At 38.5% G+C, this 13,565-nt stretch overlaps 3 protein-coding genes across 3 annotated transcripts; all 3 read left to right on the top strand.

Annotated features, from left to right (window-relative positions):
- Positions 1-1,492: 1,492 nt before the first annotated feature.
- LOC125474999 (photosystem I chlorophyll a/b-binding protein 3-1, chloroplastic) lies at positions 1,493-3,148 on the top strand. Its single transcript, XM_048579304.1, has 3 exons — positions 1,493-1,663; positions 1,775-1,836; positions 2,397-3,148. Exons 1-3 carry the CDS (start codon positions 1,508-1,510, stop codon positions 3,010-3,012), a joined length of 834 nt encoding a protein of 277 aa, XP_048435261.1. The 5' UTR covers positions 1,493-1,507; the 3' UTR covers positions 3,013-3,148.
- A 1,992-nt stretch (positions 3,149-5,140) lies between these two features.
- LOC125474998 (transmembrane 9 superfamily member 12-like) lies at positions 5,141-6,582 on the top strand. The gene is made up of 2 exons (XM_048579303.1): positions 5,141-5,295; positions 5,464-6,582. The coding sequence occupies exon 2, from the start codon at positions 5,552-5,554 to the stop codon at positions 6,449-6,451; it is 900 nt and encodes a 299-aa protein (XP_048435260.1). The 5' UTR covers positions 5,141-5,295; positions 5,464-5,551; the 3' UTR covers positions 6,452-6,582.
- Positions 6,583-6,688: 106 nt separating this feature from the next.
- Positions 6,689-7,345, top strand: LOC125474776. Its single transcript, XM_048578754.1, has one exon. It carries the CDS (start codon positions 6,689-6,691, stop codon positions 7,343-7,345), a length of 657 nt encoding a protein of 218 aa, XP_048434711.1.
- Positions 7,346-13,565: the final 6,220 nt, after the last annotated feature.

Here is a 13,565-nt window from a genome sequence, read left to right as displayed (position 1 = left end):
TAGCTTTACCCTTTGAAGTCTAATTTGGGTTAGATATTGAATTTTGAGGCCCATGTCAATTTTTTGCTAGCCGATTGATTCAATGTCTTATGGTTCGAAGACGGCTGTTCGATAGTCGTTTTCATATGGAGTCTGGCTCGCCTAAAACGAATCATAATTTTCTCTATCGGTGGTGACCCCTTGTTATCGGTCTCATATCGATTTTACTCACAAAAAATGTGTGATTTTAATGCTATGTATCATTCAATGCAACGAATGTTTTAGCCGTTAAATTTGATTTTTACAACTGTTTAAATGTTTTATTTTCAATCACAACCATTCATTCTCGTATCATTTAATGCTAGTAGTGTCGAAGAAATTTCCCCCAAAAAAATGGAAATGAAAAGTTTGAATATGAGCATACGACTGTGAAGATAATTCAAGTGCAACCAGTTGTATATATTATATAACCATGCATAGGCTTATATACCAAATGACTAGTATATGTGATTGCCTCCGTCTCATATTACATATACAATGGAATGGATCAATGTTACTTTGATGTTATCCTCAAGTATGATTTTGAAGCAAGATGCTTACGAAATGTCACAAAGAGGTGCAGACAGTGTATGCAGCAAGATGCTTACTTATGAAAAGTAGAAAAAAATTATAAATTCATAATTGTAACTAATATATGTATCATCACATGACTAATCACGTGATGAGAAAGACATGACACATAATTATGTACAATATAAAATAACGAAGTTATTCTCTGCATACATATACTCTACCACTAGAATTACAAAGCCCCCAAACGAATTGAGTACTACCTACCTAACCAAGCACATTGACAACTTGTAGTGCTTGCAGCATTGCACATACAACAACTCTTAACAAATTAAGTATCAATTCAAATAATCAGCTTGATCAAACGAATATCTTCATGATATAGAGTACGGCTTTGATGCTACGCATTGTTAATGTTACGAATGTTTTAACCGTTAAATTTAATTTCTACAACTGTTTAGATATTGTATTATTAATCACAACTATTTATTTTATATATCATTTAATGTCACGTAGTAGTAAACTAAATTTGTAAAATCGAGCATTACAGATGTTTAGCCGTTAAATTTAATTTCTACAATTATTTAGATATTTTATTTTCAATTACAGCTATTCACTTTTATGTATCATTTAATAGTATATTAAAGAAAAATCCTTTTACTAAACCAAGTTTGTGAAATCAGGTATCCGTTGAGAAATTTGCAATATCTCTTATCCAGGTGATGGCGCCACGTGTACAAGCTTTGTTGGGCAGTGAGATCCCAACCTAATCTGAAAGCAGAGTCCAGCTCCAATGTCCACCCAAGAACCCAGCGGCACATTGCCCACAAGTTTTGGTTCCATCCTGGCCCACACCAATTCTGTATCTTCCTTATTGCATGGAGGAAGTTGTGGTATTTGAGAGACTGAGCTAAATATTTGAGTGGCCTGAGGAGAGAGAGAGCGCTAGAGAGAGAAAATGGCAGCACAAGCTCTGGTTTCATCATCTTCTTTAACAGCCTCAAAGGAGGTTGCTAGGCAGATATTTGGAGGAGCAAATGCTGTCCAATCTCCATTTGGGTCGAGAAAATCTGCTTTCTTTGTAGTAAGGGCGGCATCTACTCCTCCCGTTAAGGTACGTAGATGTCACTTTTGGTACTGTCACGTGGTATTACTATTTGGTTTCTATTAGTGTAACAAAACTGACGTTCTTTGTCTATGATTTTATGGTTTGATTTGGGTGCAGCAAGGAGCAGATAGACAGTTGTGGTTTGCTTCCAAGCAGAGCCTTTCTTACCTGGATGGCAGGTAACAATGCTCAACTCACCCTTTTAGTATGACTGTAACACCGTCATGACTCATATAGTGTAGTTTGAGCAACGGAACTAGGTTTTTTTTTTATTTGACTGAGATGAGAACGTGGGAGATGGATTAGGGTTGACAATTAGCAGGAGGATAAGCTTAATTTAACACAGAGAAAAGAAATTAAAATCTACAAAAATCGGATTGTGCTTCTGGCCAAAATCCGTCACGACTCATGTTATACCACATGTATATTTAGAAGCCCTATGCCTTAAAGCATATACTCATTGTTCATCCACCCATATAGGTGACTCACATAATTATTACTCCTTGAACAAAAACTATAATCACTTTATATATAATGGGCAATTTTTAGCTGTTTCTAATTGTATATTCAATTGTGTTTGTATGTACTGTATTTGATTTTATTCCGTGATGATAGAGATAAATATGACGAAATGTATAACATATTATAAGACAAATTTTCTCCCAAAAGGAAATGTAAATTTAAAGCACTTGGTCATCACCTAAATTAACTTTGAGAAATGGTTAAATTTAACTTGCAGCCTTCCCGGCGACTTTGGATTCGACCCATTGGGCCTCTCTGACCCAGAAGGCACAGGTGGGTTCATCGAGCCTAGATGGCTAGCCTACGGTGAAATCATCAACGGACGTTACGCCATGCTGGGTGCAGTTGGTGCAATTGCCCCAGAAATCTTGGGCAAGCTCGGCCTTATCCCTGCCGAGACTGCCCTTCCCTGGTTCCAAACCGGAGTTATCCCGCCAGCCGGGACCTACAACTATTGGGCCGACCCCTACACACTCTTTGTCCTAGAGCTCGCCCTAATGGGCTTTGCCGAGCACCGGAGGTTCCAGGATTGGTACAACCCCGGGTCCATGAGCAAGCAATACTTCTTGGGCTTGGAGAAGTACTTGGGTGGGTCGGATAACCCTGCTTACCCAGGTGGGCCCTTGTTCAACCCGCTAGGGTTTGGGAAAGATGAGAAGTCGATGAAAGAGTTGAAGCTCAAGGAAGTGAAGAATGGGAGGCTTGCCATGCTAGCAATTTTGGGTTATTTTATTCAGGGTCTTGTGACTGGTGTGGGGCCCTACCAGAACCTTCTGGATCACTTGGCCGACCCGGTCAACAACAACATCTTGACCAGCCTCAAGTTCCATTAAGTTTGTACAATTTAATTTGGCCCCTCTCATTGTATAAGATTATATGAGAAATAATCTTTGTTGTTTGTTCATGTTTTCTGTGACTCTTTGTAAGAAATGACATGTTAGAGCTATCTTAGAACCCTAATTAATGTTATCGGATTTCACGAGTTATAAAAGAGTTTTTATCAATAATAGCCAAAATTTAACATTCAATTTCATAAATATCACATTTTATAAAATATTTCAAATATAACAGAAAAGTTACTTAAATAGACCTAAATACCTTCAAAATTAAAACCAAATGAAAATTAGTGGCAAAACTCTCACCCAACTATATATCCGAGCAGCAACATTGCTGAACTTCCCAATCATTTTCATGTTTAAAAATTTAAAACTTTCTGCACATGGATTAATATTTTTAGCCCCATTGTTGAGAGCAGCATTTTCGCACACCCTCACTCCATTGTTTGGTTTTGATTGGTTTGTGAGATCGGGTACAATTTTGAACTTGCTAATAGGGATTATAGATTAATTAGATTTGCGGGGAAGAAAAGCACGAATTTAATTGAAAGATCCTCTTATGAAAACTGTTATGGTTTTAAATCCACGTCATCCAACAAATTTAAGGAAAATTCATAAGCATAATAGGATTGGAATTTGGTTTCAATGAGTTATAATCCTCAACTAATATCACGTATGCTTAAATGATTGTACAAATAATATTTTGTCGTGATGATATTGTATTAACAGTAACGATTGAGTTTTAGATATGAGCAACAAATTTTCAAGTTGGTACTCAATTAGTTGACAATTGGACAACACCTGCAACTGCTCAACGACGTTTACCAACTGTCCTCACGGCCTCACACTTTGAACAACAATGTAGAGGAGATATATTCAAGTGCTTTGGGTTTTCTGTGTAAATGACTTTTGAGCTTTTGAGGGTATTTAGGTCTATTCACATGAGTTTTTTGCTATATTTGAAAGTTTTTATAAAATGTGACATTCATGAAATAAGGTGTTAAATTTTGGCTATTATTTATAAATACTGTTATAATACAGATGGTTAATAAATTATATTTTACAATATTTCATTAATAAATAAAATAATATGATGTGTAAATGAGCTACGAGAACATCTCAAACGGAATGGATCCACCGCCATTGCAGCATCTCGTTCAAAAAAATATTGTATGTGTAAATTTTTTGACACATGACAGGTGTTATTAAAAAAAAAAACATCACGTGACGATAAACTCATTCGTACATTTATAAAAATTAACCAAAACATTACTGTAACAAAACATGGGTACATTTTTTAAAAGCACAAAAAATAGATATTAGGCTAAATAATATTATTAAATTTCTTCAAAGAAACTTGACATGAATACATTCTCAAATCAACGAAAGAGAATGTACCCATATAAGTTTAAAAAATGAATTAGAAAAAATTGAATGAATTTTATATTAAAAAAAATAGGTACATTTTATATTTTAAAAATGATACATTTTACGTATAACAAATTGGTACGTTTAATTGCAGCTTGTTCAAAAAATAATTATCACATGCACACAAGAAGGTTTTAATCTTGAATAGATAATGTCATTACTTATATGGTCACACTTAAAATTTGGATAAAAAGTTAATAACTAGTTATAAGTTTTTCAATCAAATAAAGAGCATTTTCAAAGAAGATGTCAAAATTCATTAATTTTAACTTAAAATATTGAGAAGTTTTACACTTCATATGATATGCCAAATTTGGTTATCGTCTATTAGGAGTTTGACATATCCTAATACCTTAAAGGCTTATGACTCTATTAACCTGAAGGCTTATGACGTACTTAATTTGTCTTCAGCAGCATGTGACAATAATCAATCACTCACCCGCTTATTTCATTTATCCCGCAACCAATCACCTTAACAAGAAAAAACAATGAAAACCGCCCATCCAATCAGCTTAAAGCCGGCAACGTTACAATCCATTTGTTCATATTTCCAGGAAAACAGTTTTGGAGTGAAGGTAAAAACAATGAAAACCGGCCATCCAAGATCGAATATAAGTTCGCCATTCGCATCGTTCATTCCGAAGAAAGCAAATAAGTTAATTATATTAGCGCGTACAAAATATAATTCGCACCGTTTATTCCGAAGAAAGCATAGTTAGTTCCGTCAACCCTCTGAGCTTGTTCGGTCTAATGGCAGCAGCATAATATTAAGCGAAGGGGGACGCCGAGATTCTGCTTCTCTCTTGCGCACCACAGCCGCTCAGCATCCGTTTCGGTTCCGGACCTGTCACGGTTCGTTCTCAATTTCTAAAAATTTTCATGGCTTTTTAATTATCGTTTTGCCGGTTCTTGATCAAATTTGTTAACCCGAATGTTTAATTTTGTATTATTAGCTTAAATTTTCAGTCTTTGTGTTCTTTTGGCTGATATTAGTATGTTTTCTGTTTGACATTTGTGTAGATTAATTGGTGAATGCATCTGTAAGAGCTAGCTTAGATACACTGCTCACTCCAACTTGTGGTGAGTGTGGTGTTTTCTTTCGACTCCGATGGCGATATCGAATCCGGGAGTGCCCTCAATCAAATGGGCTCTGCGTGTTTTGGTTGTATTTGTGCACACCTGTAATGGGTTTTATCTCCCCGGAAGCTACATGCGTACATATTCGAATGGGCAACAAATCATTACCAAAGTTAACTCCTTGACTTCTATAGGCACTGGGCTGCCCTTGAGCTACTACAGTCTCCCTTATTGCAAACCCCCTGAAGGTATCAAGAAAAGTGCTGAGAATCTCGGGGAACTCCTTATGGGTGATGAGATCGAAACCTCTGCGTACCGCTTCAAAATGAATAAGAATGAGTCTCTTTACCTGTGTACCACACCCCCCTTGACTAAGCACGACGTAAAGCTGCTGAAACAGAGGACGACCCGTGATCTATATCAGGTCAATATGATCCTTGATAATTTGCCTGCGATGAGGTATGCTTATCGAAATGGGGTTAAGATTCAGTGGACTGGGTTTCCTGTTGGGTACACACCACCCAACAGTAAAGAAGATTACATCATCAATCACCTCAAGTTCACTGTTTTGATTCACGAGTATGAAGGGAGTGGTGTGCAGGTAATCGGGACTGGGGAAGAAGGCATGGGTGTCATTTCAGAAGCTGATAAGAAGGCATCTGGGTTTGAGATTGTTGGCTTTGAGGTTTCCCCTTGCAGCATTAAATATGACCCAGAGGCCATGAAGAAAAAAGCCATGTATGAAAATATCCAACCTGTAAATTGTCCCACAGTGGTCAAAAAGTCTCAAATAATAAGGGAGCAAGAGAAAGTATCATTCACTTATGAGGTTGAGTTTGTGAAAAGCGATATAAGATGGCCATCAAGGTGGGATGCTTATTTGAAGATGGAGGGTGCTCGTTTCAAGCTTAGTCAAATACCACGATTCTAGGAGCTGTAAAATCGTGGGCTGTTGCATTTACTTTCCATTATCTTGTAAAGCCTTAAAAGGCCATTATCATATTTGAATTGAATAAGCAAATCATTCTGAAAATAGTGTGCATCAGATTTTCTCTTTGCTCAGGTTTCTTGTGGTTCTTTGGGTTTTAACATCTGGTATCAGAGCCCCACCACGGGGCCTGATCAACGTCTTAAAACAAACACGAGTTCAGTGAGAAGGAGTAACGATATGGCTGATGAAAGCAGTTTCGTGCAGCCAGCCATTCCTAAGTTTGATGGGCACTATGATCATTGGAGCATGCTCATGGAGAATTTTCTGCGATCCAAAGAATACTGGGGTCTGGTGGAAGTTGGGATTCCTGCAGCAGCAGAAGGAGTGGATCCTACAGAGACACAGAAGAAGGCGAACGAGGATCACAGGCTAAAAGATCTAAAGGCGAAGAATTATCTGTTTCAAGCTATCGATCGATCGATACTGGAGACAATCTTGAAGAAGGACACAGCGAAGGACATTTGGGACTCATTGAAGCAAAAATATCAAGGCACAGCTCGTGTAAAACGTGCACAGCTGCAAGCTCTTCGTAAAGAGTTTGAGGTACTTCACATGAAGACAGGAGAGTCAGTGAATGACTATTTTGCACGAACGCTCACCATTGCCAACAAGATGAAATTTCACGGAGAACAGATGGGTGATGTGGTGGTCATTGAAAAGATCTTACGGTCCATGACGCCTAAATTTGATTATGTTGTGTGCTCCATAGAGGAGTCCAATGATATTGACATTCTGTCTATCGATGAACTTCAAAGTCGTTTACTCGTCCATGAACAACGAATGAGTAGGCATACCATGGATGAACAAGCACTGCAAGTCACAAATGAAATTTAGCCAGAAGGACGAAGTGGGGGTCGTGGTTCTTATCGAGGAAGGGGAAGAGGACGTGGTCGGTCTGGGTATGACAAATCCATGGTTGAATGCTACTACTGTCATGGGCTTGGTCATTTTCAATGGGAGTGCCCTAAAAAGGAAAAGCAGGCGAACATTGCTGAGACAAATGAAGAAATGCTACTCATGGCATATGTGAATGACAACAAGGCTAGAAGTGACTGCTTTTGGTTCTTGGACTCAGGATGCAGTAATCATATGTGTGGGAGGGAAGAGTTTTTCTGTGATCTTAATAAAACCTTCCAGGATTCAGTCAAACTGGGAAATGATGCACGCATGTGATGCGAGATTTATACGCACACAAATTAAACCATCTTTTTGTCAATTGTAGTATAAGTATAAGTAGGGATCGTTCTGGACCGGGGATTAGGAGGGATTGTTAATCTCTTGGAAATTGACTCAAAAACGTAAAAACAAGATAAAACACTAAACTAGACTCAAAGAATGTGAAACTAAACGTTAAAACACTAAGACAAACCAAAAGACTCAAAATGCTTTTAAAAACACAAACTAAATTGATTTCTGACTAAATTGAACAATAAAGTAAAGGGGGATTGGATTTGGACGACTTTAAACTAAAATGGATACTTGGATTTAACTTAAAAACATAAAAACACAATATAAAACACTATTTAATGCTCAAAGAATGCTAAACTAAAAATAAGAAAGATTAAGAATAAGACTTCAACGAAATAGGGGGGAGATTGGATTTGGACGAATTTAAACTAAAATGGAAACTTGGAAATAAAACAAATTGTAAATATGGATTTGACGGAAATGAATGGATGGGAAGCTAGCTAAGGGGTTCATCTCTATACATGTTATACTTGCATATAAAACGATTTCTAATTGCTTTTCAATAAACCATGAATTCTCAACGCCCCGGGTTAATTAGGTCCGCTTAAATTAACCGTCAAGTTTTCCTTAAGTTAATGAATTGGATGATTGCATACGACAATCCAAAGCATTCCTCACAAGTTCCCTACATGAATTGCATAATAGAGATACAAGCAAGAATCATTAAGCAACATGAAAACTATAAGTGTTGACGAGGCATTCGTTACTATGATTGCATGAAACTTATGCCAAGAATTTGTTTAACGCGATTGTTTATAAGCAACCTCCACTACTTGTGAATATAAGTTCATAACTATTACGTGAAACTCACTTATATTCTAGCGTCATATTCATGCATGAAAATTAAGCGTTCATTCTTAATAAACATACATAAATAGGATATCAATCAAATAGTTAAACAAATTGAATTCACAACTTATGAAACGTAATTAAAAGTAATCAAATCATATTGCAAGCATAAACATATATTTCGAATCACCCCCTAGCTAAGGGGGGTTTAGTTCCTCATACTTACAAAACAAAGAGAATTGAAACTAAACCTTGAAATCAAAGAAACGCCTAAACATTCCAACAACTCAAACTTGAATTGTATGAACGTTTAGGCACTCTTCTCTTCCTCGTTGTTGTAGCACAAGGTCTAAGGATAGGTTGTGTGATGGTGTGAAGTGTTTTGGAGGGATGGGAAATGGTTGGATAGTGGCTGCAATGGAGGAGAAAAACTGCACAGAAATGAAGAGAAGCTCACGGCTTAGGGAGAAGATGGAAGTGTTTGTGGTGTGTTGTGTATGAAATGAGATATGAATGAATGCATGAATGCAAGGGTATTTATAGGAGTAGTGGAGGTGTAAATGGCTGTTTGTTTAAGCATGCAAGTGGCTAATTAATGATGAACAAACAGCTAGGAAAGCATATGCAAGCTGGAATTGCATGTGAAGTGTTGGAATGTCAATGTGTGCCACGACATGGAGTGGAATTTGTGTTATTTTCTGTCTACATGATGAAAGGTTAATGAATATGCATGTAGGTGGCTGCAATGATGAATAATGAGTGGTGGAAATGAGAGGGAAAGCTGAAAGGGGTTGGTATACACGACACAAGGGTGAATAGTGCTGTTTTGTGTGTGAATGGTTGTTGTTTTGCATGTGAAGTATGTGTGAATGTATGTGGGTTAAATGATTAAAGGGGGTGGAAGATGGTTGAATGATGGATTGAATAATGAGGCTCTAGGGTGGAATAAATGGTGATGCATGAGATGGAATGATGAATGAATGGAATGAAGTGTGTATGCACGGTTTTGGTGTGGAGAAAGGGGTGAATGTGCATGTGGCTTTGTGGTTTTGTATGATTAAAGGATCATGCAAAAGGGGAAATATGCAAATGGGAGATGGAATGGGATGTATGTGAATTATGTTGGAAAGGCTATGAATGTGCATGGCACAAAGGTGTGGATGGTTTATGAGTGCATGTGGGTGAATGATTTGTGGTGCAATGATGAAGAGTTGCATGTGGAAAGGTTTAGAAAGAATGGAATGCACGGCATAGAAAGTGTTTGGAGAATGAATGCAATGATGAAGAGTGAATAAAGAATGCATGTAGGGTTAGCTAGGAAAGTGGGAATGTGGTTGAATGATTAAAGGGACATGCATGTGGCTTGTTTGATTGCTTGGTGAGAGGATGCACGGCACAAAAGGAGTGAATGGTGTGTGTAATTGCATGTGTTGAATTGGTGGTGCATTGATGAAAGAATAAGTGCATGTGTGTGTGAGTGGTGGTAGTGGGGTGAATTAAAATGAATGCATGTGGAATAAAGATGGAGAAGGTGGTGTAATGATGCATGCTTGTAGTTTAGGGTGTTGAATATGGATTTGCATGGCTTTTGAAGTGATTGTGGGCTTTGGAATTGGAAGGAAATGCATGGCCTTGGGGTTGGTTTAAGAGAGAGAATGGGCTAGGCCCTTTGTTTTATGTCCAAAGTGAATACAAGGCCTTCAAATTCGTCCAACACTTTGGCTCCAATTATATGCTATCCATTCCAAGCCCAATTTTGCTCCAAAATGCTCCAAAATGCATCTTTTTGCTTCCTTAAGCCCTTAGAACCTGAAAACACACAAAAGAAGCATAAAGGACTAAAATAACTAGAGAAACATAACGTAAATGCACGAGAACAAGCCATTTAAGTCGCATGAATATGCTCCTATCAGCATGGAAGTACAAGGAAAGGGGAGCATTCGAATGGAGATTGATGGCATCATGCACATGATCACCGAGGTGTTTTACGTACCAGAATTGAGGAACAACCTACTGAGCATTAGGCAACTCCAAGAGAAGGGTCTTGCGGTTTTCATGCAACATGGAACCTGCAAGATCTTTCATCCTGAGAGGGGTTTAATTATTCAAACCTCCATGTCACACAACAGGATGTTCATTATCATTGCTCGATGTCAGATAAATGAACAAAGGTGTCTTGTTTCCCTTATCACAGACCAATCCCAACTATGGCACTGTCGATATGGGCACTTAAGCTGGAGTGGTCTTAAAGTTCTTCAACAAAAGAAAATGGTGGAGGGTATGCCAGAATTCAAAACTCCCTTTAAAGTCTGTGAGGATTACTTGGTGGGGAAACAACGAAGGGATGCATTTCCAAAGGAAAAAGCATGGAGGGCTTCTGGAATCCTTCAGCTAGTACATGCTGATATTTGCGGGCCTATAAATCCAACATCAAACAGTAAAAAACGGTATCTTATTACTTTCATCGATGACTTTAGTCGAAAGACTTGGGTATATTTTTTGGTTGAAAAATCTGAAGCTTTTGCTGTCTTTAAGAACTACAAAGCTAGAGTTGAAAAGGAAACAGGAGCATATATAAGGATCCTTCGCACTGATCGTGGAGGGGAGTTCACATCACAAGAATTCACAACGTTTTGTGATGTGAATGGAATTTGAAGACAATTGACAGCCGCATATACTCCCCAGCAAAACGGAGTTGCTGAGAGGAAGAACCGGACGATTATGAACATGGTTCGCAGTATGCTTTCTGGAAAGCATATTCCAAAAACATTTTGGCCTGAAGCTGTTAATTGGACAGTGCATATTCTCAACAGAAGTCCCACTTTTGCCGTGAGAAGCAAGACACCAGAAGAAGCATGGAGTGGAGTCAAACCATCAGTGAACTATTTCAGAATCTTTGGATGTATCTCGCATGCTCATGTGCCTGACAATAGAAGGGTAAAGCTTGACAATAAGAGCCTGAAATGCATATTTCTTGGGGTAAGTGACGAGTCAAAAGCTTACAGATTATTTGATCCAATCTCTCAGAAAATAATTGTAAGCCGAGACGTTGTTTTCGAAGAAGATCAAAGCTGGGATTGGGAGGCTTGCTACAAGGAAGCCATTGTTGCTAACCTTGAGTGGGAAACAGATGAAGAAGTAGAGACAGAAGTTGATGCAAATGAGGAGTCAGAAACCAGTAGCACTGAAGAATATGAGGACAGTGGTGAAACTGAAGACAGTGAAGATGTCGAAGATGTGGATCATGGTGCTCAAGAAGACTCATTTCATGAGACACGGACACGAAGACCGCCAACATGGATGAAAGATTATGAGAGTGGGCAAGGCCTCTCTAAGGTAGAAGACTTTGCCAACTTGGCTTTGTTCATTGACAGTGATCCCATTTTTTATGAAGATGCAGTAAAAAATGAGAAATGGAGGGCAGCCATGAACTTGGAGATCGAGGCAATAGAAAGAAATGATACATGGGAACTTACAGAGTTACCAACTGGCAGTAAAGTTATCGGGGTGAAGTGGGTCTACAAGACGAAACTCAATGAGAATGGAGAAATAGACAAATACAAGGCGCGACTCGTGGCAAAAGGGTACAGCCAAAAGTATGGGATAGACTATGATGAGGTTTTTGCACCTGTAACGAGACTAGACACGATTCGAGTTGTGATTTCGATGGCTGCTCAAAAGGGATGGGAGATCTATCAACTAGACGTCAAGTCTGCATTTTTGCATGGAGAGATAAATGAGGAAGTCTTTGTTGCTCAGCCTCCTGGCTATGAGAAAACGGGACAAGAACACAAAGCATACAAGCTGAAGAAAGCATTGTACGGTCTCAAACAAGCTCCACGAGCTTGGTACAGCCGTATAGAGACTTACTTTATTAATGAAGGTTTCAAGAAGTGTCCATATGAACATACCTTGTTCATCAAAACAGCAGAGGGAGGTAAAATTTTGATTATTTGTCTCTATGTTGATGATCTCATATTTACTGGAAATGATGAAGTTATGTTCAAGGATTTCAAACAGTCTATGATGATAGAATTTGATATGACGGATCTTGGAAAGATGAAGTACTTTCTTGGCATTGAGGTATCGCAGAGATCTGATGGTATCTTCATTGGACAACGAAAATATGCGCAGGAGGTGCTCGACAGGTTCAGAATGGATCAATGCAATCCAGTGAATAATCCAGTTGTTCCTGGATTCAAGCTGGTGAAGGATGAAGGTGGAGTTAGGGTAGACAACACTTTTTACAAACAAATTGTTGGAAGTCTTATGTATCTGACCGCTACACGTCCGGATATGACATATGTAGTGAGTTTGATCAGTAGGTACATGGAGAGGCCTACTGAAATGCACTTACAGGCAGCAAAAAGAGTTTTGAGATATGTGAAGGGGACTATTGGTTTCGGGGTGTTTTATAAGAAGGGAGGAAATGAAGAGCTTCTGGGATACATGGATAGTGATTATGCAGGCGATCAGGATGACAGGAAGAGCACTTCGGGGTATGTGTTTTTAATGAGCTCAGGTGCTGTATCTTGGTCTTCGAAGAAACAGCCAGTGGTCACTCTTTCCACCACTGAGGCTGAGTTCATTGCTGCAGCGTCCGGGGCTTGTCAAGCTATCTGGCTAAGAAGAGTTCTAAGGGAACTAGGTTATGATCAAGGCAAAGCTACGGTGTTATTCTGTGACAACGTATCAACCATCAAACTCTCAAGAAATCCAATCTTGCATGGTCGTAGCAAACACATTGATGTTCGTTTTCATTTTCTTCGTGATCTTACGAAGGAGGGAACTGTGGAATTGGTTCAGTGTTCAACCCAGGAGCAAGTTGTAGATATTCTTACAAAGCCCTTGAAGTTTGATGTGTTCGTGAAATTGCGAAGTTTGATGGGTGTTGGTTCTTATCCAACAGTAAACTGAATAACTTGGTATTCAGTTTAAGGGAGGATGTTAAAGTTGTTGGTTTAGGTTTCCTTGTTTCTAGGGCTACTCACGGAGTTGGTTGTGTAGCTGTTAATAA

This window comes from the organism of the source record quoted next, unplaced genomic scaffold (genome assembly GCF_019419815.1).
Source record: "Pyrus x bretschneideri cultivar Hongxiangsu unplaced genomic scaffold, Pyrus_bretschneideri_v1 Contig13, whole genome shotgun sequence".
Classification (NCBI taxonomy): Eukaryota; Viridiplantae; Streptophyta; class Magnoliopsida; order Rosales; family Rosaceae; genus Pyrus; species Pyrus x bretschneideri.
The sequence above is the reverse complement of the archived record's forward strand: the minus strand, read 5'-3'. Positions and strand labels throughout refer to the sequence as shown.